Below are 23,157 nucleotides of genomic sequence, written 5' to 3'. Positions count from 1 at the left end.
TAAGATAGTTTAATGGCTAGCCATTAGACCATCCTAACTGCTAGTCTTTTGGTGGGTTATTTATATGAGGCATATGCCTCACTATGTGCTCTTGAGAGAGGATGAATGTACATATTGTGTGTGTTGGAGTGTTTTGTGGTGAGGTTCATGTGTAATTTTTGTTTATTTTATTATTAATAAAAAACTATTTATTTTATTCATTGGTGTTCTTGTGAATGTATAAATATGTTATTTCTTATCTATGGTTAGATGAATTATGTTTATGCTTTAGTTCCTCTTTATTTGTCTTTTGTTTGCAGATCTGGCTATGTGCCACTTCATGACATGGTATCAGAGCGAAGAAAATTTTCTTGGCAGTTTGTTTCTTTGGATCTTGGGATTCTTTGGTTCGAATCCGTGCTTCGTGAAAGAGTCGTGATCAATGTATTGCTTAGATTCAAGGGAGATCTTGATCTGGTATGTATCTTAAATCTTTATATTATATGGTTACTTTGCTTGAGTTGTCTATCACATGCATTAGGTATGAGAAAGCACTTATTTATCCTATGATTGAAAAATTATTAAAAATTGTTTGTTATTTTTAAGACTTTTTCTGGAACTTCCTTGTTTTATGATTGTTGATTAGCAAATGATTGAGCTCTGTGAACTCTTTTTTGTATGTCTTTTTGGATGTTATTTAAGAAAAAAAACCTTTAAATATTTTTTAATTCATTTAAGTATTTTCCTTTTCATAGATTTAATTGCATTCATATTTATGCTAATTTAAAATTTTATTGAATATTTTGATATGCTTTATAATATTTATTTGATTTTATGAAATGATATTTATACATGTGTGTGCTCCTATGAGATCTAGTTTTGTTCTTAAGTTTTTTAACTCTTTTTATTTAATGTATATGTGTGTGATCTAGTATTTGTGAGCATATGTTTCTTATTGCTTTTGTGGCACTTAGATGCTTTATTCAAGTACCTCATAGTTATGTATATCGAAGCATGTTTTCTCTGTGTATGACTTCGAATTCATGGATTCTTTTGCATTGAGGGTTGTGATCTTTTGTTGAGGAGCTTCAGGCTAATTCTTTGTGAGCATGAGTTAGAAACTTGTGGAATTTGTATGTATGCATACTCTTAAATTATCTTTTGTGTGAGGTCCTTAGTAGCCTTACCTGGATTTAGTCAGATCTAATTTGAGGGATTGCGTACACCGAACTGTAGCACGGAATCATCCCAAAAATGATATTGTATGATGTTATGAGAATTTTGTATACGCATGAGGATATTTTCATGCATCAGCACTTTATAACATTTGGTGATATCATGAGATTTTGATATGTTTTTTTCATGCATGACATGTTTTCTTGTGAAAAAATCATACTCTTGCCATGGTTAGATTTGTAATGCATGCTCTTGCATTGAGTATTAGGCACTTTTTTCTTGTATCCTAACATGCATTAGATCTATAGGATCATATTGTGATGCATGTCTTCTTCAGATATTATATAATGTCTTTCTTCATAAATAATTTGTATATTTGTGAAAATTAATAAAAATAATATTTTAAGTATATGCTCTCTTGCCCTTAGTGGCCTTGTGACTTAAACCCTCTTAATTGTCTTTTATTACCTTCTTTACAAGGTTTTATGTCTTTCAAAATTTTGTTACATATTTATGATTACCATGTAGGTCTTATATATGACCCCTCATGAGAATTTGAGTGATATCTTACATCGTGTCTTCTTGTTGTACATATGATTTCACCTTAATTCAATTGAGGTTTCAAACTCTCTTTGTTGGATTTGATTCGGAAAAAAATTGTTTTTTAAATCAACTCTTTTTTATAACCACTTTTTAGAAAGTGATTTTCGAGGTTTTCATGTTGCCTTTTCTTGGCTTTGGTTTAGTCTGTCACAGTATCTTTTTTTATGCATCATCCCTTTCTTTTGGCCTTTCTAAGGTGAGTTGTGTGCATTGCACCTCGTTTTGTCCGTTTAGATTGTTGATTTATGAGTGTAGTGTTGGCACTTGGTTTGGCTCTAATTAACAGTTGCTTGATCTGTAGTTCTGTGAGTGTGTTTTATCATTCATTTTCTTATTTGGCCCTTGTTATGTCGGATGCTTGTATTGATATTTATTTGTAATGGCTAAACTGTTATTTGCTTGTGACCATGTTGGTATGGATTAAATCTCATAATAGTGCAAAATTTATTTATCTTGCCTTGATTTGAGTATTGTTTTCAAATATTCTTGCTTATTTTTGCTGAAATTTCATTACAGTATTTTTACATCTCTTGTTTTTCCACTCTTCCCTCTTATATGAGTGATTTTTATTTGGATAAAGGATCTTGTTTATCAATTTTACAACCATGTGTGTGGTGAGTTATGTGCACCCATTATAGCTGATTGTGCAGTTTTACAACCATTTGTGAGGTTAGGTATGTGCACCTCTTGTGGTTGTAGTTGATGTTTATTCTCAATTTATATAGCTGGTATTGTTGGTGTGCATGGTCATTGGTATGGTTATTGCTGACATTAGTTTTTTATGTTGTGTCCTATGCGCTGATGTACACGGATTTTGAGGTTGTTGAGTTGGAGGTCGATGAGCTAATTGCTTGTGGAGACCTAATCCAGAGCATGATCGACCTAGATCCATACAACCTGACCCAGGCAGAGGACCAGACCTGCACGAAGGGATCGAGGATCGGACCCAAGTAGTGGATCCGACCCAGATCACGATACCAAGACGCAGGGATGATGTCCCCCTGCGTACCTACTCCAGACGAGCATAGGCCCGGACGTCCCAGATCCAGCAACAAGCAGGAGTCGTCTCAGGTCCAGGGCCAGACCCGAGACCTGGATCCAACTGAACACTTTAAATACCCATCCTAGGGTGCAAGACAGATTATTGGAATCTTCAAAGTTTCTTTTCCTATTTTTTTTTCATTCAGCTGCACGTTAATTGTTGTTTCTGTCTTCTCTGTTCTGTTTTCATTCCAGCCTACTTTGTTCAGTTTTCTGCTAGTCATTTGTTTCTTTTCACTATGAGCATTACCAATCTTATAATAAATTGTTGCTCGGACCCATTGATCTAAGCCTTTGCTTCAACGTTGCCATTGGGTTATTGTGTGTCGCACGATCGTTCATTGGAAGGAGCAGCCCAACGTCAGCACCCATTACGTGAAGGTTGTGGTTCCCTCACTGCATCAAAGTGGTATCAGAGCACCAGCCTTCCTCCTTCGTCAACGGCATGGCGCAAGAAGCGAGGAACGATCCTACAAGCGGGAAAGAGCGAGAGGAAACCAGCAACGAGGATCCGATGATGCGGATGATCGACATGATGACCAAGATTCAAGAAGACATGATACACGTAAGCAAGGACGTAGCCGGCATGTCGAAACGATTGGATGGAATCGAAGATCGGATCGTGGTCATCGAATCGACCGGAAAGGCGCATGCGGCTTCTATGCTGAAAACGGGAATGAGATTGGGTGACGGCGCAGACAATCAAGTATATGCTACCGCAGCCGAACCAGGCCAGTCGATCTCTCGTGGTCGCACCACCACCCCGAATCTGGTACCTTCCCTAACGATGGACCTTGTCACGGCTGCTAATCTGGCCATCGGTGCTTGCTAGCCAAGTCACGGGGCTCTGGCTGTGCATCCCAGCGTCAGCTCGGGTGCACAGGTCTGGCCTCGTGCTACGGTGCATGTGCCGCAGTTTGAGTCTGGTTCGCAAGGCCCTAGCATGACGCTGGGCCAGGCTGCTGGCACAACAACGTCAGCCCGAGCAGGGGCCGGTCAGACCCACCTTCCCGAGCATGCGCGTGGGAGCACTACTACAGCCCACCAGTGTGCAGGGGAAGGTGGAAACCTGTGGATTGGGTCGGACCCGAGAGGGTCCAGATCCGAGTTTTTAATAACGGGGTCCAGACCCAGATCTCGGGGACCATTCTTTGGGTCCTAGGGAGCGGGTCCGAGCCTCGAACCCCTTCACCTAACCTACCCAGTTGGGTCTAGTTCGCAGGTCGCCCCGAACCAGACTCAACCCATTGGTTTTGAACCCCAACAGATATCCAATACCGACCCAAACCCATATCGGACCAGGACGGAGCTCCAGTTTGAATTTGAGTCGGGTCAAAACTAGACCCATTTTGTTACGGATCAAGGATCGAGTTCAAACTAGGCCTTCTCACACCACAACTCGATCCAGGATCCCACCTACCCCATTCAGGGTCCGACGAATAGTTTAGGACTTGACCTGATCCATATCCAATCGGGTGAATCATCCCAATACTACACCAACCAAACCCAATACCCGTACCAAACTCAATTCGTTAACCCATCCCCGATCCAGAACCCGGTACCATACCCAACACATTACCCCTATCCTAACCCTACCCATAACCCGAACCCACATTATCCATTTCCCACCAACCCAGAACCCACAACCCGAGCAACCCTTTCACATTTAGTAGGACATCCAGTGATACCGGTGCCACAACGTCGGCCACAGATGGTTCCCACCCACAGGCGAGCCAGACCGAGGCAGTTTCCAGCAGCCGCCATGCAGATTCAGCAGGGACCGGCGTGACCTGAGCGTCGTCCACACGTAGTTGGAGTTCGTCAGCACCAGCATCCAGGCGAGCAGTACCGCGAAGAAGGTGATGAAACAGTGTTGGATGACGATGCTTTCTGGAACGAGTATCCTGCAGGAATGGTAGAAACTTGTCAGAAGAGAGCATCAGAGCACCCCTCCACCTACGGGGTGAAGCAAGACCTTCCGAAGTTCGCAGAACGATTCGATGCGGAGCAGTTCTTCGACTGAGCCTATGTCGTACAGTTTTTATTCGACTACCACAGTGTAGTTGAGCATCGTCGTGTCTCTCTAGCGTCCACTCGATTGAGAGGCCTAGTGCAGACATGGTGGGTCGAGCTGCAGAGGTCGAGAGAGCAGCAGGGACTAGAGCGCATACAGATATGGGAGGAGATGCAGATATTGATGCAGTCAAAGTTCGTGCCTTCAGACCACGCCAAGAGAGCCTACAAGGAGTACATGACCCTGCGTCAAGACACCCGTATTGTGGCGGAGTACACTGCTGAGTTCCATCGTCTATCCCTGCGAGTGCAGATCGAGGAAACCGCCCGTCAGCAGGTCACGAGGTATATTTCTGGTCTTTGTCCTGCTATTTCTGATGATTTCAGTTGTGTCACGGTCGAGTCATTGGATCAGGCAAGCAGCTGTGTCATGAATGTGGAGGAAAAATTGAAAAGGAGGCAGGAATATAGGACCTCCCGTAGTGACCAGTCCAGTCAACCCAAGTCGAGTTTCCCAACTAGGGGAGCGAGCTCCCCTAGGAAGAAAGACTCAAAGTCCACCCCTAGAGTAGACCCTAGCAAACCCGACCAGTCCGGACCCGCGTACCATACCAGATCCAAAGCCAAACCTAGTGAGTCTACCATCCGTTGCTTTAGGTATCAAGAGTTAGGACATGTCGCGTCCAAGTGCCCCACAGCGAGCAAAAACGCCCATTTCATTGAGGGTATTGTTGAATCAGCGTCTGATAGTGAGAGTGAGGGTGAGTCGTTGGTTGAAGGAGATGACGAGAGGGAGGTCATAGAGTTCGACGACAACGTCGAAAATTTGTTGTCTATCCATCATATTTTGACTACACTCCGAGAGGCGACCCCTGCAAAATGGTTGCGGAATAACATTTTTAAAACCCGGTGCAACTGTGAGGGGCATGCATGTGATGTTATAATTGATACTGGGGCGTGTGAGAATATGGTGTCCGAGAGTGTCGTGTCCACCTTGAACCTGAAAACGAAAAATTTGTCTCAACCGTACAAGATAGCATGGTTCAAAAGAGAAAATGAGGTCCCTATCACCTAGCGTTGTCTAGTTCGATTCTTCATAGGGAAGCATTACCACGATGAGGTGTGGTGTGATGTAGCCCCTATGAGTGTGTGTCACATTCTTTTGGGACGTCTCTGGCAGTTTAATCGCAAGACCATTCACGATGGTCGTAGGAACACGTACTCATTTATTTTTAAGGGTCACAAAATAGTTCTCCTTATCAAAGAGACCAGTTTTCCCATTGTGGATAAGCTTGAGCTAGTTCTTCGGCTCACGGGCCTATCTTACCGGTCTTTCTTGAGCCATTGTCAGAAGGATGGTTATTGTTATGCCCTAGTGGCTAAGCCGTCGATGAGTAGGTTGTTGCCCATTCCCGCGAACATCGCACCCCTTGTTAAAGAATTTCGCGACATTATGTCAGATGACCTTCCTGATGGTCTACCTTCGACGCAGGTGGTGCAGCATGCCATTGATTTTGTTCTCGGGTCGAGTCTCCCTAATCTCCCTGCGTATCGCATAAACCCATCCGAGCATGCTGAGTTGTTGAGGCAGGTTCAGGAGTTACTGCAAAAGAGTTTTATTCGTGAGAGCGTGAGCCCTTGCGCAGTACCCGCCCTGCTCACTCCTAAGAAGGATGGGTCTATGCGCATGTGTGTCGACAGTAGAGCGATCAATCGCATCACTGTCAAGTACTGTTTTCCCATTCCTCGGTTAGATGATATGTTTGATATGTTGGCTGGTGCCTTTATTTTTTCCAAAATTGATTTAAAAAGTGGGTACCACCAAATCCGTATCTGGGAGGAGGACGAGTGAAAAACGACATTCAAGACATGTGATGGATTGTATGAGTGGTTAGTCATGCCATTTGGGTTATCAAATGCCCCAAGTACTTTCATGAACATGATGACCCAAGTGTTGCGTCCTTGTATAGAGAAGTTTGTCATTGTGTATTTTGATGATATTCTGATTTATAGTTCGTCTTTGTCTGATCATTTGAGTCATTTGTGTGAGGTCTTAGAGATTTTACGGAGGGAAAAGTTGTACGTCAATGCCAAGAAGTGTGAGTTTATGACGTCAAGTGTTGTATTTTTAGGTTTTATTGTGTCGTCTGATGGAGTTAAGGCGGATCCCGCCAAAGTCCGTGCGATTGTAGATTGGCCTACCCCAAAGACTATAGGAGAGATCTGTAGTTTCTACGGGTTAGCCACTTTCTACCGTCGTTTTGTGAGAAACTTCAGCACCCTCATGGCTCCTATCACGGAGTGCCTAAAGGAGACTAGTTTCAATTGGACGTCTACCGCGGGAAAGGCTTCACGCTTATCAAAGAGAAAATGACTAGTGCCCCCGTCTTAGCCCTCCCTGATTTTAGCGCAGTCTTTGAGGTTGAGTGTGATGCCTCTAAAGTGGAAATTGGTGCAGTCTTGAGTCAGAACCGCAGACCCATTGTTTTCTTTAGTGAAAAGCTGACTCAAGCCAGGTGCCAGTACTCCACTTATGATGTTGAGTTTTATGCCGTGGTACAAGCCCTTCGTTATTGGAGGCATTATCTTATTTATAAAGAGTTTGTCTTGTACACGGATCATGAGGCATTAAGTATTTGAATAGTCAAAAAAGTTGAGTGCTCGTCATGCCAAGTGGGTCAGTTTCCTGCAAGAGTACACATTCACTATTCGCCATCAATCAGGTACTCTGAACAAGGTAGCTGACGCACTTAGCAGGAAAAATAGCCTTTTGATAACTATGTCAGTGCAGGTCATTGGGTTCGAGCAGTGCAAGGAGTTGTACCCAACGGACCCTGATTTCCAGCAAGTCTGGGAAGGGTGCCTCTCCTCTGATAACACAGCCGACCCACAGTTTAGTATACATAACGGTTACCTTTTTCGAGGTAATAAGTTATGTGTGCCTGCATTCTCTCTTAGACTCCAGTTGATTTTCGAGTTACATGAAGGGGGACTAACTGGGCATTTTGGACGTGATAAGATGTTCGCTTTGTTAGATAAACGCTACTTTTGGCCCAAAATGCGCAAAGATGTCAAGTTTGTTCAGAGTTGTCGAGTGTGTCAAGTGTCCAAGGGTCGACGATAAAATAGTGGTTTGTATACTCCATTGCCCATCCCTAAGCGACCTTGGGAACATGTGTCCATGGATTTTATTGTGGGCTTTCCCAGAACCTCGCGTCGTTTTGATTTCATTTTAGTTGTGGTTGACCGTTTTTCCAAAATGGCTATTTTGTCCCGTGTAAGTGAACCATTGACGCCTCGTTAGTAGCTCCATGCTACTTCAAGGATGTGGCCTGTTTTCATGGATTGACTCACACGATCACCTCAGATCATGACACGCATTTTATAAGCCATTTTTGGAAATCGTTATGGGCCTTATTGAAAACCACGCTCCAGTTCAGTAGTGCTTACCACCCACAAACTAATGGCCAAACCGAAGTTTTGAACCGCACCCTTAGGAACTTGTTAAGGAGTCTAGTGGGGGAGAATGTCAAAACATGGGACCTAGTCTTGCCTCAAGCCGAGTTCGCGTATAACAACTCCATCAACCGGTCCACGGGCAAGTCTCATTTTCAAGTGGTTTATGGTCGGCCACCAACTCATGTAGTAGATCTAGCACCTGTGACCAGTCTCCCAGACGCGTTTAATGCCATTGAGTACATGCGTGATATACATAGGCAAGTCGGAGTCAAGCTTGTGGAGAGTTACGAAGCTTACAAAGCTTTTGTAGACCAAGGTCGTCGCGATATTCAATTTCAAGTTGGTCAGTTAGTATGGGTTTACCTGCGTCCCGAGGGTTTTCCAGTGGGTACTTATGGCAAGTTGAGTCCTAAGAAATATGGCCCTTTCAAGATTCTTCGGCGATTGGGCCCGAATGTCTACCTCCTTGAACTGCCCGAAGATTGGCACATTTCGCCTATCTTTAATGTGTCTGATCTATATGCTTACTGTGGAGACAACAAGTCGTCAAAGCCGATTTTTTTCCAACCAGGGGAGAATGATGCAAAGCAGGATCGACCCAAATCCATACCACATGACACAGGCAGAGGACCGAACCTGCACGAAGGGATCGAGGATCGGACCCAAGTAGTGGATCCGACCCAGATCACGATACCAAGACGCAGGGATGATGTCCCCCTACGTACCTACTCCAGATGAGCACAGGCCTGGACGCCCCAGAACCAACAGCAAATAGGAGTCGTCTAGGGTCCAAGGCCGGACCCGAGACCCGAATACAGCTGAACACTTTAAATACCCATTCTAGGGTTGCGTGCAGGACAGATTATTGGAATCTTCAATGTTTCTTTTCCTTTTTTTTCATTCAGCGGCACGTTAATTGTTGTTTCTATCTTCTATGTTCTATTTTCATTCCAGCCTACTTTGTTCAGTTTTCTGCTACTCATTTGTTTCTTTTCACTGTGAGCATTACACAACAACAACTACGCCTTCATCCCAAAACAATTGGGGTCGGCGATATAAACCAAAAAAGAAAATCATTCTGGGTCTTCCACATGAATCCTTCTCCTCCAATCATTTCTATCCAATGCCATGTCCTCGGTGAGGTTCAAAGCATTCATATCCTTTCCTATCACCTCCATCCATGTCTTCCTAGGCCTACCCCGACCTCTTTTAACTAATATATTTTCCCATTTCTCCATCCTTCTAATTGGAGCATCATTAGGCCTTCGCCGAATATGTCCAAACCACTGTGAGCATTACCAATCTTATAATAAATTGTTGCTCGGATCCATTGATCTGAGCCTTTGCTTCAACGTTGCCATTGGGTTATTGTGTGTCGCACGATCGTGCATTGGAAGGAGCAGCCCAACATCGGCACCCACTAGTGAAGGTTGCGGTTCCCTCACTGCATCAAGACCAAACTATTTTTTTAAACCTTGTTGGGATTTGTGAAAATATTCTCTTATTGTGATGTTAAAATTTGTTGTATGTGGAATTTCTAAAAAAAACTCTCCATGTATTTGCTAATCTTTTTCATGGACCCACTGCCTTTATGGGAAATGGTTATTTTTAAAGACTCCATTAGCATGCATTATGCATTATAATGTCTTGTTTGCATAGATTGATATATATTGAATGTATTTATACTTATTTCATATTGATATTGTTATTGTTATTGTTATTTAAATTTATATTGAACTTTTGCATTTCTTTGAGACATTGTACTCTTGCTCTTGCATGATGTTTTCTTATTTACAATTTGATATAATTGTTTAGAATTATTGATAGTTTATATCCTTATATGAAATGTCTATACTAGCCATTGAAATATTGCTTGAGCATGATTGCCTCTTGATAGTCTATATTGATATATGATTATTGTGGTATCTTGTTACTATTTTTTGAGATACATTGGTTTTGTGAATATGGATATTTGACTTATTGGGTTTTTGAGAAATGATTTCAAAGTTATCTTAATATTCCATGGTCCTTGTTTAATGGATTATTGTATCTCTTAATTATTTTCGAAAATTTTGAATTAAGTTTTCTAATTTCTTTTTCGTTTATATTCATGATTTAAATTATTGCCATTAAATCTTGTTTCAATGATTATTGTAAATGTTTTAGAAATATTTCTAAATAGTTTTTTTCTTGTGATTTGAAATGATTATTTTATTTTCTATATATTGTATTTTCTTGTTTTTTTTTGTGTGCTTGACCGTCCTCTCTCCATGTGTGTGTGTGTGTGCGTGTGTGTGTATATATTTAATATTATAACTATTTATTTTGTTTTAATATATATATATATATATACACACACATTGTGTTGTAGTTGTCGCTTTGTGTTGCTTCCTCAATGCAAGAACTAAGAAAAGTTGTGGATTGAACTAAAGCTCCGTGGAGATTTGAAGATTAAAGTACTTGGAATTCTAATGATGATTGAAGGAGCCTTGAAGCTTGGAGATGTCATCTTGAAGATCATTTATGGAGGCAATTGAAGACCTATTCTTATCTTGTTTTTGCAAACTTTCGGTGATCCACCACAAGTTTGAGTGGGTGTTAAGATATATGTAACATTTTCCTATGTTATTGTACTTGTCTTGTATATACCAAATTACACCTAAGTGTACTTTAGGTATTTTCCTAATGTTTGTGTGTATTTTTTATTTTTATTGTATTCAAGGTATACTTTAGGTATACCTTTTCTTATGGTTTTTAGGACAAGTATACTCATGTATACTTGTAGGTTAGTTTTAGGATTTCCTTCTATTCTATTTTTATTTTTATTTTTGTGTAATTGGTAGCTAGTCCAACTAGCGGTTGGACTAGTTTTGGGATCTTCTAGCTGTTAGGGTAGTCTAATGTCTAGTCAAACTAGCCGTTAGACCATCCTAACGGCTAGTCTTTTGGTGGGCTATTTATACGAGGCATACGCCTCACTGTGTGCTCTTGAGAGAGAATGAATATGCACATTGTGTGTGTTTGTGTTGGACTGTTTTGTAGTGAGGTTCATGTATAATTTTTGTTTATTTTAAAATTATTTATTTTATTTGTTAGTGATTCTTGTGAATGTATAAATATGTTATTTTTTATCTATAGTTAAATGAACTATGTTTATGCTTTAGTTCCTCTTTATTTGTTTTTTGTTCGTCTCAAGTTCCTGCCACTTCGTGACACCTTCAACATAAACATCTTGAGCTGACCCACCTAGCCAGGTATGTGGAGCCCTTGTGGACCCGCAACAATATTTGTATGTACATGAAGAATCACAAGAGAGAAGCAGTGGGGCAGTAACTGCACATGTGCATAGAAGCCATGCATATATAATCATGCAGCCGTAAGTGAATTTCAGGGGCATACACAGAATTAACATAAAAGATGGAGACTTTAAAACCTCTGATGGGAGCAGAAAACTGTTGGAGCTTTTCTCCAACATGTCTGGAACCATTGCATGATTAACATTTCAAGAAGTTTAAAAGATTAGAAACAAGAAATGAGCTTTCAATTTGAAAATGAGATAAAGTATACTTGGTAAAACTTAAGTAATCAAAATATTGTCAAAAAATAAGGCTTTCAAAATGGATACATACTATAGAAGCAACCACTGTTAGCTATATTTTCATGAACAGGGCTGTAACAAATTTAGGAAAAAAATCCAAACAAAAACCAACATGTTGTCGATGGTAATATATTGTTTTTATACAAAATTGAATGTGCTTCCAAAAAGCAGCAAAGACTACCTGTCTTCTGGCCATGTACTGCTTAGCATGATCACTGTCTTTGAGCAACTTTCGCTTCAAGTTTGCCTTAACTTCTTCTCGCCACTGCTTCCATCCATGATATAACTGAAGACTGACAGCATTTGGTACAACAACCTCTTTCTCTCCAAATTTCCACTTTAATTCTACTTCTGGATACCCCTTCACTGCTTCAATTTCTGGAGTTTTTTGATAAAAGTGTTTTTCCTCCCCATGCCTCTTCATTTTCCGTCTTATAGAAGATTCTAAATGTCTTTGCATCTCCCTTGACTCTTTAAATACCTGCTTTATATTTACAACAAAATCCTTGATGCTAGAGTCCAACAAATCAGAACCATTTGGTTCCACAACACTTGGCAGAATCAATTGCTCCAGAACATCCAATCTGGCCTTTTCTAGTTGGGCACGAATATCAGAGACTGATAGCCCACTAGCGAATCCTTTGTCCTCACTGCAACCACAGATCTAACCAAATTAAGAGGCTGTAAAGCCATGAAGAGAATAACGTCTTTTGCATTCTCGTGCTATAAGTAACAACCACTGGGGAAGCCCAGAATAGAACAATAAAGTAATTGCAAACAAGAGCTAGCAAGTAAATTATTTAACTCAAGAACTAAATCTCGTGGACTAAAAACATCCAACCGTGTTTCCATAATTTTTCGTGTTTGCATTTTCTTTGGAAAATGGTTTCATGTGCACTGGATGTGACTGAAGCTTTGTTAGATTCACGACTGTCCACACCCCTTAGTGGCAGGAGACCTCTATATCAAGATAAAACATCTTGTAGCACATTTCCAGCTGTCCATCATACAAGAAGAGACTGCTTTGGGAAAGTTCTGTTAAAATGTATCTCTCTTTATGTAAATATTTACATATATATATAAAGAGAGATACATATACATATATACATCACGTATATATGTATATGTATCTATCTCTATATATATATATATATATATATATATATATATATGTAAATATATATGTTTTCTTTTTTCTGTAAAACCCGAAAGGGTATTTTAGTCATTTCTCTCCATTTTGCGCATATTCATAATTATGAATATGCTGTAATTCTTTTTCCTCTTTTTACTTTTCTTCTTTTCTTTTTTCCTTTTCCCTTTTTTGTCTTTTTTCTTCTTTATTTCTTTGTTGACTCAAAGTCAACCTTGGAGGGCTCAACACTAGCTGTTGAGCCTCTCCAACGGTTAGAATTCTAACCGTTGGAGGGGCTCCAACAGCTAGTGGAGCCCCTCCAAGGCTCCTTTTCCCTCTTATAAATAGGGGAGTTCCCCCTTTGTAAACTTCACTTCTTGGAGCTTTTGTTCTCCAAGCCTCTCAATAAAATTCTTTATATTTTGTATGCCTTTGTGCATTTGAGTTTCTTTATTGTACATTTGTGTACATTTGTTCTAAGTGTTCTTGTGCTTTTGTGCACATTGGTGGTGTTGTGCTCATCGCACTCTTTATCTCATTTTTGACATATTTTCACATGGTATCAGAGCTAGGCTTAAAGGAAAAGAAGATCGTGCTCTTATTTCTCTTCGTTGGAATACCTCGTAAAGCGTGTCATTGAGTTGTGGTGGTGGAAGTGAAGACTCGGCTCTTCATTCTATATTTTGCAAGCTTCCTACATCAAGAAGGGACTCATTTCGCTTTGTGGTACGCATTTATTCCTCTTTGTATCCTCTCTAATGGGCGAAAAGGATTCGCACTTCTCTCTTGGCTTCAAATTGAATGGAACGAATTATCATGTATGGGCCGGGAATATGGAGGCCCATATAAAAGGAAAGGGACTTTGGGGATATGTTCAAGGAACTATTCCCGAACCCGTACCAAAAATTACTACTCTTGACAAAGGGGAGATCAAGGTTCTTGAGGGAGAAGAAAGAGAAAAGGCTTTTGAAGATTACAATAAGAAGCATGAAGAATGGGAAATGAAAAACTACAAAATTCTCTCATGGTTCTTCTCTTCGGTTGAGACCAAAATTAATGCCAATATTCTAAAGTTCAAAAAGGCATGTCAAGTATGAGAATATCTTGAAAGAATGTATACTTCAAGAGATTTGTCCCATAAGTACTATCTCCAAAAGAAGGCCTTAACCCTTCAACAAGGAGAAATGTTCGTTAGAGAGTATTTCGCCGAGTTATCCACTATTTGGGATGAGCTTGCCCTCCAAGAACCTAAATGGAGCGGTGAGGCTATTGAATTGAGGGCCAAACAACTAGAAGAGGATCATTTCTTTAACTTTTTAAATGGGCTTAGACCCGAGTTTGAACAAACTAGATCCTCTCTCTTATCTTCTTTCTCTTCCCCTCCTTTGGAAGATGTGCTTACCAAATTAAGTGGAGAAGAAACTAGATTGGGAATGAATAAAACCAATCTAAGTGTGTTGGCCGTTCCCTCTAAAGATGAGGATGAGGGTGCTTATGCCGTCTCAAGACCGGGGAATAATGTTAAAACCTATAAACCCCCTCATTTTAACAAAAATCAAGGAGAAAGAGAAAATGGTGGGCATTATGGAAGGAGAGATTATAGTAAGATCATATGCCATTTTTGCAAAGAACCGGGTCACATTAAACTGGTATGCCCTAAATGGAAGAAGATGGTGGCTATGTCTACTACTTTCCAATCAACCAAGGAGGAAGGTCCTTCTACTTCCAATCATGCTACTTTGGCTCTCAATCAAATCATGGAAGCTCTTCAACCACTCCTCAAGGGATCCGTTTCCGGAGCCGCCATGACCACCTTCTCTCCTCCCGGTAAGACTCTTTGGCTCTTAGACTCGGGTGCATCCTTTCATATGACTCCAAATGTTTTGTCACTTTCTAAATACTCAAAAAATTTGTCACCCTCTTTTGTCTCCACCGCGGATGGGGCTTCTCTTGAAATAAAAGGAATTGGTGATTTTGAAAGACAAGGTTTTTTTTATTCCAAAAGTTAGATTTATACCAAAACTAAATTTAAATTTGCTTTCCGTCTCTCAACTATCGGATCATGGGTGTGATATCAAATTCTCATCAAATAAATGTTGGATACAGGATCGCCGGTCCGGGAAGTTGATTGGGGAAGGCTCTAGGAAGAGAGATCTTTATCTCATGGAATTTCTTCAAATTCCAAAAACCTCTTTTTGTAATGTTGCCCAACATAAGGATATAAATGTTTGGCATAAACGCCTTGGGCATCCAAATATTGTCAAGCTTTCATATTTACATTTTGCTAAAACCTTATGTAAAGACAATTTCAATTGTAATGATTGCATTCTTGGTAAAATGAGAAGCTTACCTTTTGGACAAAGAACTATGTTTTCAACCAAACCTTTCGAAATTGTGCATTCGGATGTATGGGGACCGGCACCCGTTGTGTCTAAGGGAGGTTTTTCATATTATGTTATTTATGTGGATGATTTTTCAAGGTATAGTTGGATATACTTCCTCAAACATAAACATGAGGTTTTCTTTACTTTTAAGATCTTTCACATGTTAATACAAAATCAATTCAATAGTAAATTACAAATTTTTAGAACCGACTCCGCGGGAGAATATCTCTCAAATGATTTCAAAAGTTATATTGAAAATAATGGGATTGTTCATCAACGGTCTTGTCCCAAAACTCCCCAACAAAATGGGTTGGCCGAACGAAAACATAGACACATAATTGAAACTACAAGAACTTTGTTAATTTCTCAAAAAATTCCAAAAAGATTTTGGGCCGAAGCGGCTCTTGCATCGGTTTATCTCATCAACCGACTTCCATCCAAAAACTTGAACCAAATATCTCCATATGAAATCTTGTATAAAAAAGAACCCGACTACAATAGGTTAAGAATTTTTGGTTGTAAATGTTTTGTTCTCACCGATAAGAATGATAAATTATCTCCCAAAGCTATTCCTTGTGCTTTTTTAGGATATTCGGAAACCCAAAAAGGTTTTAGGTGTTATGATATTAAAAATGATAAACTATATGTTTCAAGAAATGTAACCTTTTTAGAAAACATAAGTGGTTTTGAAGAACACAAAACTCATGAAGATAATGCCGATTATTCTTTTTTGTTTGAACTATTATCTAGAAATGAAGATTTTAGCGATGATGAATTAAAAGAGAATGAGGATATAAGTGAATGTATTCCTCAAACCATTCATGATGAAGAATAAATGATAAATGAACCAATTACCTATACTCATAGAGATAAAAGCACTTTTAGAAGTGCAATAGAGAAATATAGTGATCTTAGTGAATCTTCCAACAACTCTCGAAGAACTGAAAGATCTAGGAGAAATCCTTCTAGATTTATATCCTATGAGTCTTTTTCTCCAAAACATAGGGCATGTCTTAGTGCCATTCACTCATACCAAGAACCTAGAAATTTTAAAGAAGCTACGGAAATGATTGAATGGAGGGATGCCATGGACAACGAACTTAGAGCCCTCAACAAAGCCAAAACGTGGGTTTTTCAATGTCTTCCAGAAGGAAAGAAAACAATAGGACGTAGATGGGTTTTTAAAGTCAAAACCAAGAGTGATGGCACTCTTGAAAGATATAAAGTCCGTCTTGTCGCAAAAGGATATAGTCAAGAATACGGCATCGATTACGAAGAAACCTTTGCTCCTGTTGCACGAATGGTTACTGTAAGGTGTTTGATCACCATTGCATCTATTAAAAAATGGAATATTTACCAAATGGATGTTAAAAATGCATTTCTAAATTGGGACCTTAATGAAGAAGTCTACATGGATGCTCCTCCTGGTATGAACATACCAAAGGGGAAAGTCCTTCGTTTGCAAAAAGCGCTTTATGGTTTAAAACAAGCCCCTAAGGCTTGGTATGATCGATTTAATGATGTAATGGTTCAAAATGGTTTTTCCTCATGCTACACTGACACTGCTCTGTTTGTCAAAAAGTCTGATGCAGGAATTGTGATTTTACTGTTATATGTTGATGATATGTTGATAACAGGTAGTGACATAAAAGGCATCAGAAACATTAAAACCACTTTAAAAGAAAGGTTTGAAATGTCAGACCTGGGGTATCTGACTTACTTTCTTGGTATTGAGGTAGCCTACTCTCATAGAGGCTATTTTTTGTCTCAAACTAAACTTGCCTGTGAGATTCTTGACAGATCAGGTATTACTGATGATAAAATCTGTGAGACCCCTGAAATTGTGGGATCAAAAATGAAGATCGATGATGGGAAACCTTTGGAGGATCCTACTCCCTATCGGCAACTTGTGGGATCTCTAATGTATCTTAGCATCACAAGGCCGGACATCTCTCATGCCGTGCATACTGCAAGCCAATTTCAGCATGCTCCTACATCCGTTCATATGAGTGCCGTTCTCCGAGTTGTCAGATACTTAAAGGGAACTTTAAACAAGGGAGTTTTTCTTTCCTCTTCTTCTGAGTTGAATTTAATTGCATATACTGACTCTGATTGGGGAGGTGACCCAAATAACCGTCACTCCACTACAGGCTTTTGTATTTTTTTAGGTGAATCCCTGATCTCATGGAGATGTAAGAAGCAACAGAAGGTGTCTCTATCATCCACCGAAGCAGAATATCGAGTCATGGCATCTACAACTATTGAGATTGTCTGGATTCATCAGTTGCTGCAAGACATGGGGATTCCAATTCAAGAACCCACAAAGTTATGTTGTGATAATAAGAGTGCAATCTATATTGCCAAGAACCACACGTTTCATGAGCGGACAAAGCATATTGAGATGGACTGTCATTATGTCCGTGAGGCATATCTACAAAAAGTCATCGATCTTCCTTATGTGACGTCAGAATATCAGTTAGCAGATTTCTTCACCAAGGCGCTTTGTTCCCCAAGATTCAACTTTCTCCTTAGCAAACTTTCGGTCATTGTGCCCTAAGTTTGAGGGAGGGTGTTAAAATGTATCTCTCTTTATGTAAATATTTGCATATATATATAAAGAGAGATACATATACATATATACATCACGTATATATGTATATGTATCTATCTATATATATATATATATATATATATATATATGTGTGTGTAAATATATATGTTTTCTTTTTTCTGTAAAACCCGAAAGGGTATTTTAGTCATTTCTCTCCATTTTGCGCATATTCATAATTATGAATATGCTGTAATTCTTTTTCCTCTTTTTACTTTTCTTTTCTTTTTTCCTTTTCCCTTTTTTGTCTTTTTTCTTCTTTATTTCTTTGTTGACTCAAAGTCAACCTTGGAGGGCTCAACACTAGCTGTTGAGCCTCTCCAACGGTTAGAATTCTAACCGTTGGAGGGGCTCCAACAGCTAGTGGAGCCCCTCCAAGGCTCCTTTTCCCTCTTATAAATAGGGGAGTTCCCCCTTTGTAAACTTCACTTCTTGGAGCTTTTGTTCTCCAAGCCTCTCAATAAAATTCTTTATATTTTGTATGCCTTTGTGCATTTGAGTTTCTTTATTGTACCTTTGTGTACATTTGTTCTAAGTGTTCTTGTGCTTTTGTGCACATTGGTGGTGTTGTGCTCATCGCACTCTTTATCTCATTTTTGACATATTTTCACAAGTTCGACAAATCATAAGTATCCCAAAAGAATTGTTGAAGCATCACTTAATGAGAAGTAACTATTAAAAATAAAATAAGACTGCAGAAAATCAAATGACATGGTAAAAGAGAGACAAACGAAAAAGAAAATTCAATGCAAAGTAATAAAGTGTTAAGAAACCCTTTTCTATGTAATTAAAGAAACCAATTTTGCAGGGAATGCTAAGCATTCAACAAAACAATGTACAAAATAAAACATAAGCAAATATATCATGTGAATGCTACTCCTAGAAATAACATTAAAGCATACCCAGATCTGACAAGGTGTGGAATCCATACTGGTAGAAGCCTTAAATAATCAATTATTCATTTAATGTTCAAAATAGAATTTTATTTTAGTTCACTTGATTCTAACCCCTTTCCACCCATGCAACCCTTCCACTTCCCAAACATTGGCTTGATAACAGACATTCAAAGAGTCTTCTGTACAATCTCTTTCTCTTTCTTTCTGGTATCCCCCAAATTTTGTTGTTCTAAAGATTATGTGGACCCATCTTTTCATGTCGAGCAGATAGGTACAAAAGAGGAGATTTTTCAAGATGAGAATGATGAGCAACAAGCTCATCGGAGCAGCAGCACCGTCACCATGGAAGCCAATCAGCATGCTACCCATATTGTCCTGGAGTTTTTTATGAACAGTGTTTTGTCGTTCTCCCTTACCTTCCTTATATAACCCTAATCAGAGAATTCATTATTCCTTTCTATGGTTTTGTTGCTTTCTTTAGGGGTTCACCGTTCATTTTAGTTGTTCCTGCATAAGGCAAATAACACAAAGAAGAAAGATATGCTCTTCCAACCACTTGGCGGGGAAATTTTCATTATTCATGTTTGGATTACATTTGGTAAGCCCAAACACAGAATTTCTCGAGTTAGAGAAATCTTTTGTTAACAATGCTTTAGATCAAGAGAATTATCCTCCAAAGTATCCAAATGTACTTTTCTTGTTGACAAGTACCACGTCATTCACAAAAAACATATACCTCTCCTCTGCATAGATCAAGAGATAATCTAACAACCAGTGCAAACAAACTTGGACTTAATGCTTATCCTTAACGCTATGCATCTTGTATGAAGTGCATGAAAGCAGTCCGCAGATCATACTATCAACAATAAATAAACTTACATATTGCAAAGGAGTAGGCAATGCATCATCTACACATTAAAATAGCGTATACCAAAATGTTTAAGAGGCGCAAGGAAATGACAAGCATATAACAAATTAGAGCACCATTGCACGTCTCTCGTCAACACCAGTATCAAGCACCATCCAAAAACAAATGAAGATCAACCATGCAAGAATTTTTCATGAAATTATGACCCTTAACACCAGATTTGCAATAACAAGCAAGCAAGTTAAGTCCCCAGTGGTTTGTAGGTACCTTTCAGAAGTTGAGTGCTTCCATTGGTGGTTGAACTTCTGAACCAGAGCCTCGCTTTCCCTCTCGATGAACAGAAGTTCTCTCACCACTATGCTGTAGACCCTCGTCTCTTTCCTCGAAATCTCATCATCGATCTCATCCACTTTCTCCCATAATCCATTATATTCAGCTTCTGCGGCACCGATGGTCTTCTCCAACTCCCTGATTCTATCGGTTGCTTCGTTTCCCTCCTTACCGCTCCTTCTCAATTTCAGCAGCTCTCTTCTTGCACCTGTAACTGGTTGCAGAGCACTCTCTGCCTGAAGTATGAGCTCGGCTTTCTCCTTCCTTAACCGACTCAATTCAGCATTCAACCCTCCAAATATCTCACTCTGGAGCTCCTTCTTTTTCGCCTTGACATTCTTCAGAGCCTTCTCCACACCCGCAAAAAGTTCCCTGACTTTTGGATCCGTCTTCTCGCCCTTAAAAACCTTAACTGTCTCAATTCTCTGCAGCAGAACAGCAACCGTGTTTAGAAATCTCCGTGTGTAATCTGCATACTCGTGTTCCTTCCATCCCAACTGTTCCTCCTTAGTAGCTCCTCTCTTAGCAGCCACAGCAACCGCAGGCGCGGCGATTGCCGGCCGCTGCAACGTCCGGTTCGGTACCAGGCCGACCGCAACGCAGAACACTGCCAAGCCGATAGGCGTTCGAAGGAAATTCAGCACATTCCCATCGGCACCAGCAAAACACCTCAAAATAACAAACGCACGCGACAGATTCTTCCGTATAAACCCTAGTTCGCAATTCTTCGTCCTCTCCTCGTCCGGAGGGCGCCATAGATCGCCGAGATCGCGAACCGCATGAAATATCCCAAACAATTCCCGACTGCGCCTCGAGGACTCTACTCTGAGCCGGCGAAAGCACCGCGGACGAACTGAATTCCTCCGCAGAAAGCAATTTCCCCGAAGAAACCGGTTTAATGTCACGGTATCACGTAGAGGAAGAGCGGAACGAGGGAATGGGAGTCTACAAAGAGACGAAGCGGCTGCATTTCTCGGAAAAGACGGTGAGAAGAGAGTCGCCTCCATGGATCAAAGAAACGATAGCACAGAACGAATCAAAAAAACGACAACATAGAAAAAAACGAGAAAGAAGAAGCAGAACTCGCGGAGAGAACTCGGGTTTCGCGACTTCCCCCGCGTTTGGCTTTTCGGAGGAAAAAGCGAAGCCCAGGAGGTCTGCTTCAGCGGCAGAAGAGATTCTTCAGAGAGAAAAGGAGTGTTCCGATCCCCGCCATTGTTTAGGGTTAGCTTTCGGCGGGGAATTGGAATTCCTTTTCCTCACACCCGTCTCAGAAGAGAAGGAGATGGAAGTGCGTCTTTCGCTTTTATCCGGCGAGGAAGAAGATAGGGCGCGCGAAGACGAGGGCTACAAATATCACGAAAATATCGCAAGAAATTACCTAAAAGTTTAAACTTTAATTTTATACGATATTTTACAAATATCGCTATCTTGAGTACAAACATAAATAGCTCGTTCTTAACACGATACAATGTTTTATCATATTTCTATCGTAAGAACCCGTGTGTTTTTATTTTCAACTATTTTTTTCGTATTTATTTATAAAAAAATATTTTTTATATTTTATTTTATTTTTTATTTCCGATATTTTGCCAAAAAAAACGAACGTTTTTCAACAAATTTTATTTATCGTGAGTTTTTGGTTGCCGATATTTTTTGTTTTTAACTTTTACTGGTGTGCCAAGTAGCCGACCAGAGGGGTATTTTATTACGGGCTTGCCCTACGTCATCTGTACTGTCGATAACCGTGAAGAGAGTGACGGGGCTACCCCTGTGTGAGGCTATTATTGGAATTTTACTTTGATGGGATATGAGTGATTCTTGAGGTGGTGTACTCGTAATAACGTCCCTGAAAAAAGGTACAGAGGTAAGTGTATTGTGATTCGGGATAATGGTGCAAATGGGTCCGATCATGCTTGATCCGAATTCGACCTGTGAATTATTTGCAACTGATTCGACCCAGAGTCCTGCTCGGAATGAGACCCGATGAAGTAAGAGTGAATCCAGATCCTAGATGTAGATGATGACGTAACATTTAACGTGTAAAAGTGAAAATGTTTGGATTTTGTCTGGACCCGAACATAGACCTTACATAAAATATGGATCCTAAAAATGATTTAGCACAAACCAATTCCATTTAAGTTTGGTTTGTTGTGTGACTCCAAATCATATGAATTAGAATCACATTAGGTCCCTTGTAATTCTAATTCTCACACTAATGAGAAAGCAACTTTCATTTGTAAAGGCAAAATGAGAGTCCATTTCTCCTCACTCAATTGCTGGTTTTTGTTTAGCCAATGCCAATGAGATTCATCTTTTCATTTGCCACGATCGCCCGAGTGGCAGCTGGCCTGGAGAAAAACTGTTGACTCCTTCCTAGGTTCGACTCCTACCAGGTGTATGGGTGCCTTTACTAGATGCTTGGGTGTTGGTGACCCCACCTGTGGGGTCACCTTGCAGGTGTGCAAGTCCTTGTTTGATACATTGCTCCTCACCTGTTTTCAGAAGTTTGGTCCGGTTGGGACGGTGTATGAAACATATACTAGATGCAGCAAATGCTCGTAACACGTTTGTCGCATCTTGATTTTCTATTAGTTTTATTTTTTGTCAAACTAACTAGGTAAGGAATTAGTTAAACCAACTACTAGGTTAACTAGGAGCTCCTGATTTTGGCTTATTGGGATCGGATTGGAACTCAGCCACATTTGACCCTTTTAGATCCATTTTGCCTAAGTCCATACCCATGATGTGTGGGCCCTATAAGAAACCCTGTCAGTAATGTATTTCTCTTTTTTTCTCTCTTGGCTAGCCCTCTATCTCTCTCTTTCTCACACTTACTCTCTCATTCTCCCTACACTTTCACCTTCTGTCTCCCTTAGTGGATGACCCACCAGCTTCACCACCAACCTGTGGTTGAGTTGCACCCTTGCTGCAAGGTTGTTGTAGCTGGAGCGGTGCTTGGAGGTACCCCAATTCCTGATTGGACTGTGTTTCGATATGGATAACTCCCTTGCTCAAGAGTGATAGCTTGAGAACTCGTGTTGTGTGTGGAAGTCGTGTATAAATACGT

General features: G+C 40.1%; 1 protein-coding gene across 1 annotated transcript in view; it reads right to left on the bottom strand.

Moving 5' to 3' along the window:
* EMB2458 (FtsH extracellular protease family) overlaps positions 1-21,409 on the bottom strand; it is a 117,669-nt gene extending 96,260 nt beyond the window's left edge. The window contains exons 1-2 of the mRNA XM_089982799.1: positions 20,025-21,409; positions 12,051-12,519 (exon numbers count right to left, since the gene is read on the bottom strand). Of these exons, the coding sequence (XP_089838925.1) occupies positions 12,051-12,519; positions 20,025-21,094 (1,539 nt within the window). The 5' untranslated portion in view covers positions 21,095-21,409. The remainder of the gene's footprint in view (positions 1-12,050; positions 12,520-20,024) is intronic.
* Positions 21,410-23,157: the final 1,748 nt, after the last annotated feature.

The sequence above is a fragment of the Nuphar pumila genome, chromosome 12 (genome assembly GCF_984573655.1).
Source record: "Nuphar pumila chromosome 12, dmNupPumi1.hap1.1, whole genome shotgun sequence".
Taxonomy (NCBI): domain Eukaryota; kingdom Viridiplantae; phylum Streptophyta; class Magnoliopsida; order Nymphaeales; family Nymphaeaceae; genus Nuphar; species Nuphar pumila.
The sequence above is the reverse complement of the archived record's forward strand: the minus strand, read 5'-3'. Positions and strand labels throughout refer to the sequence as shown.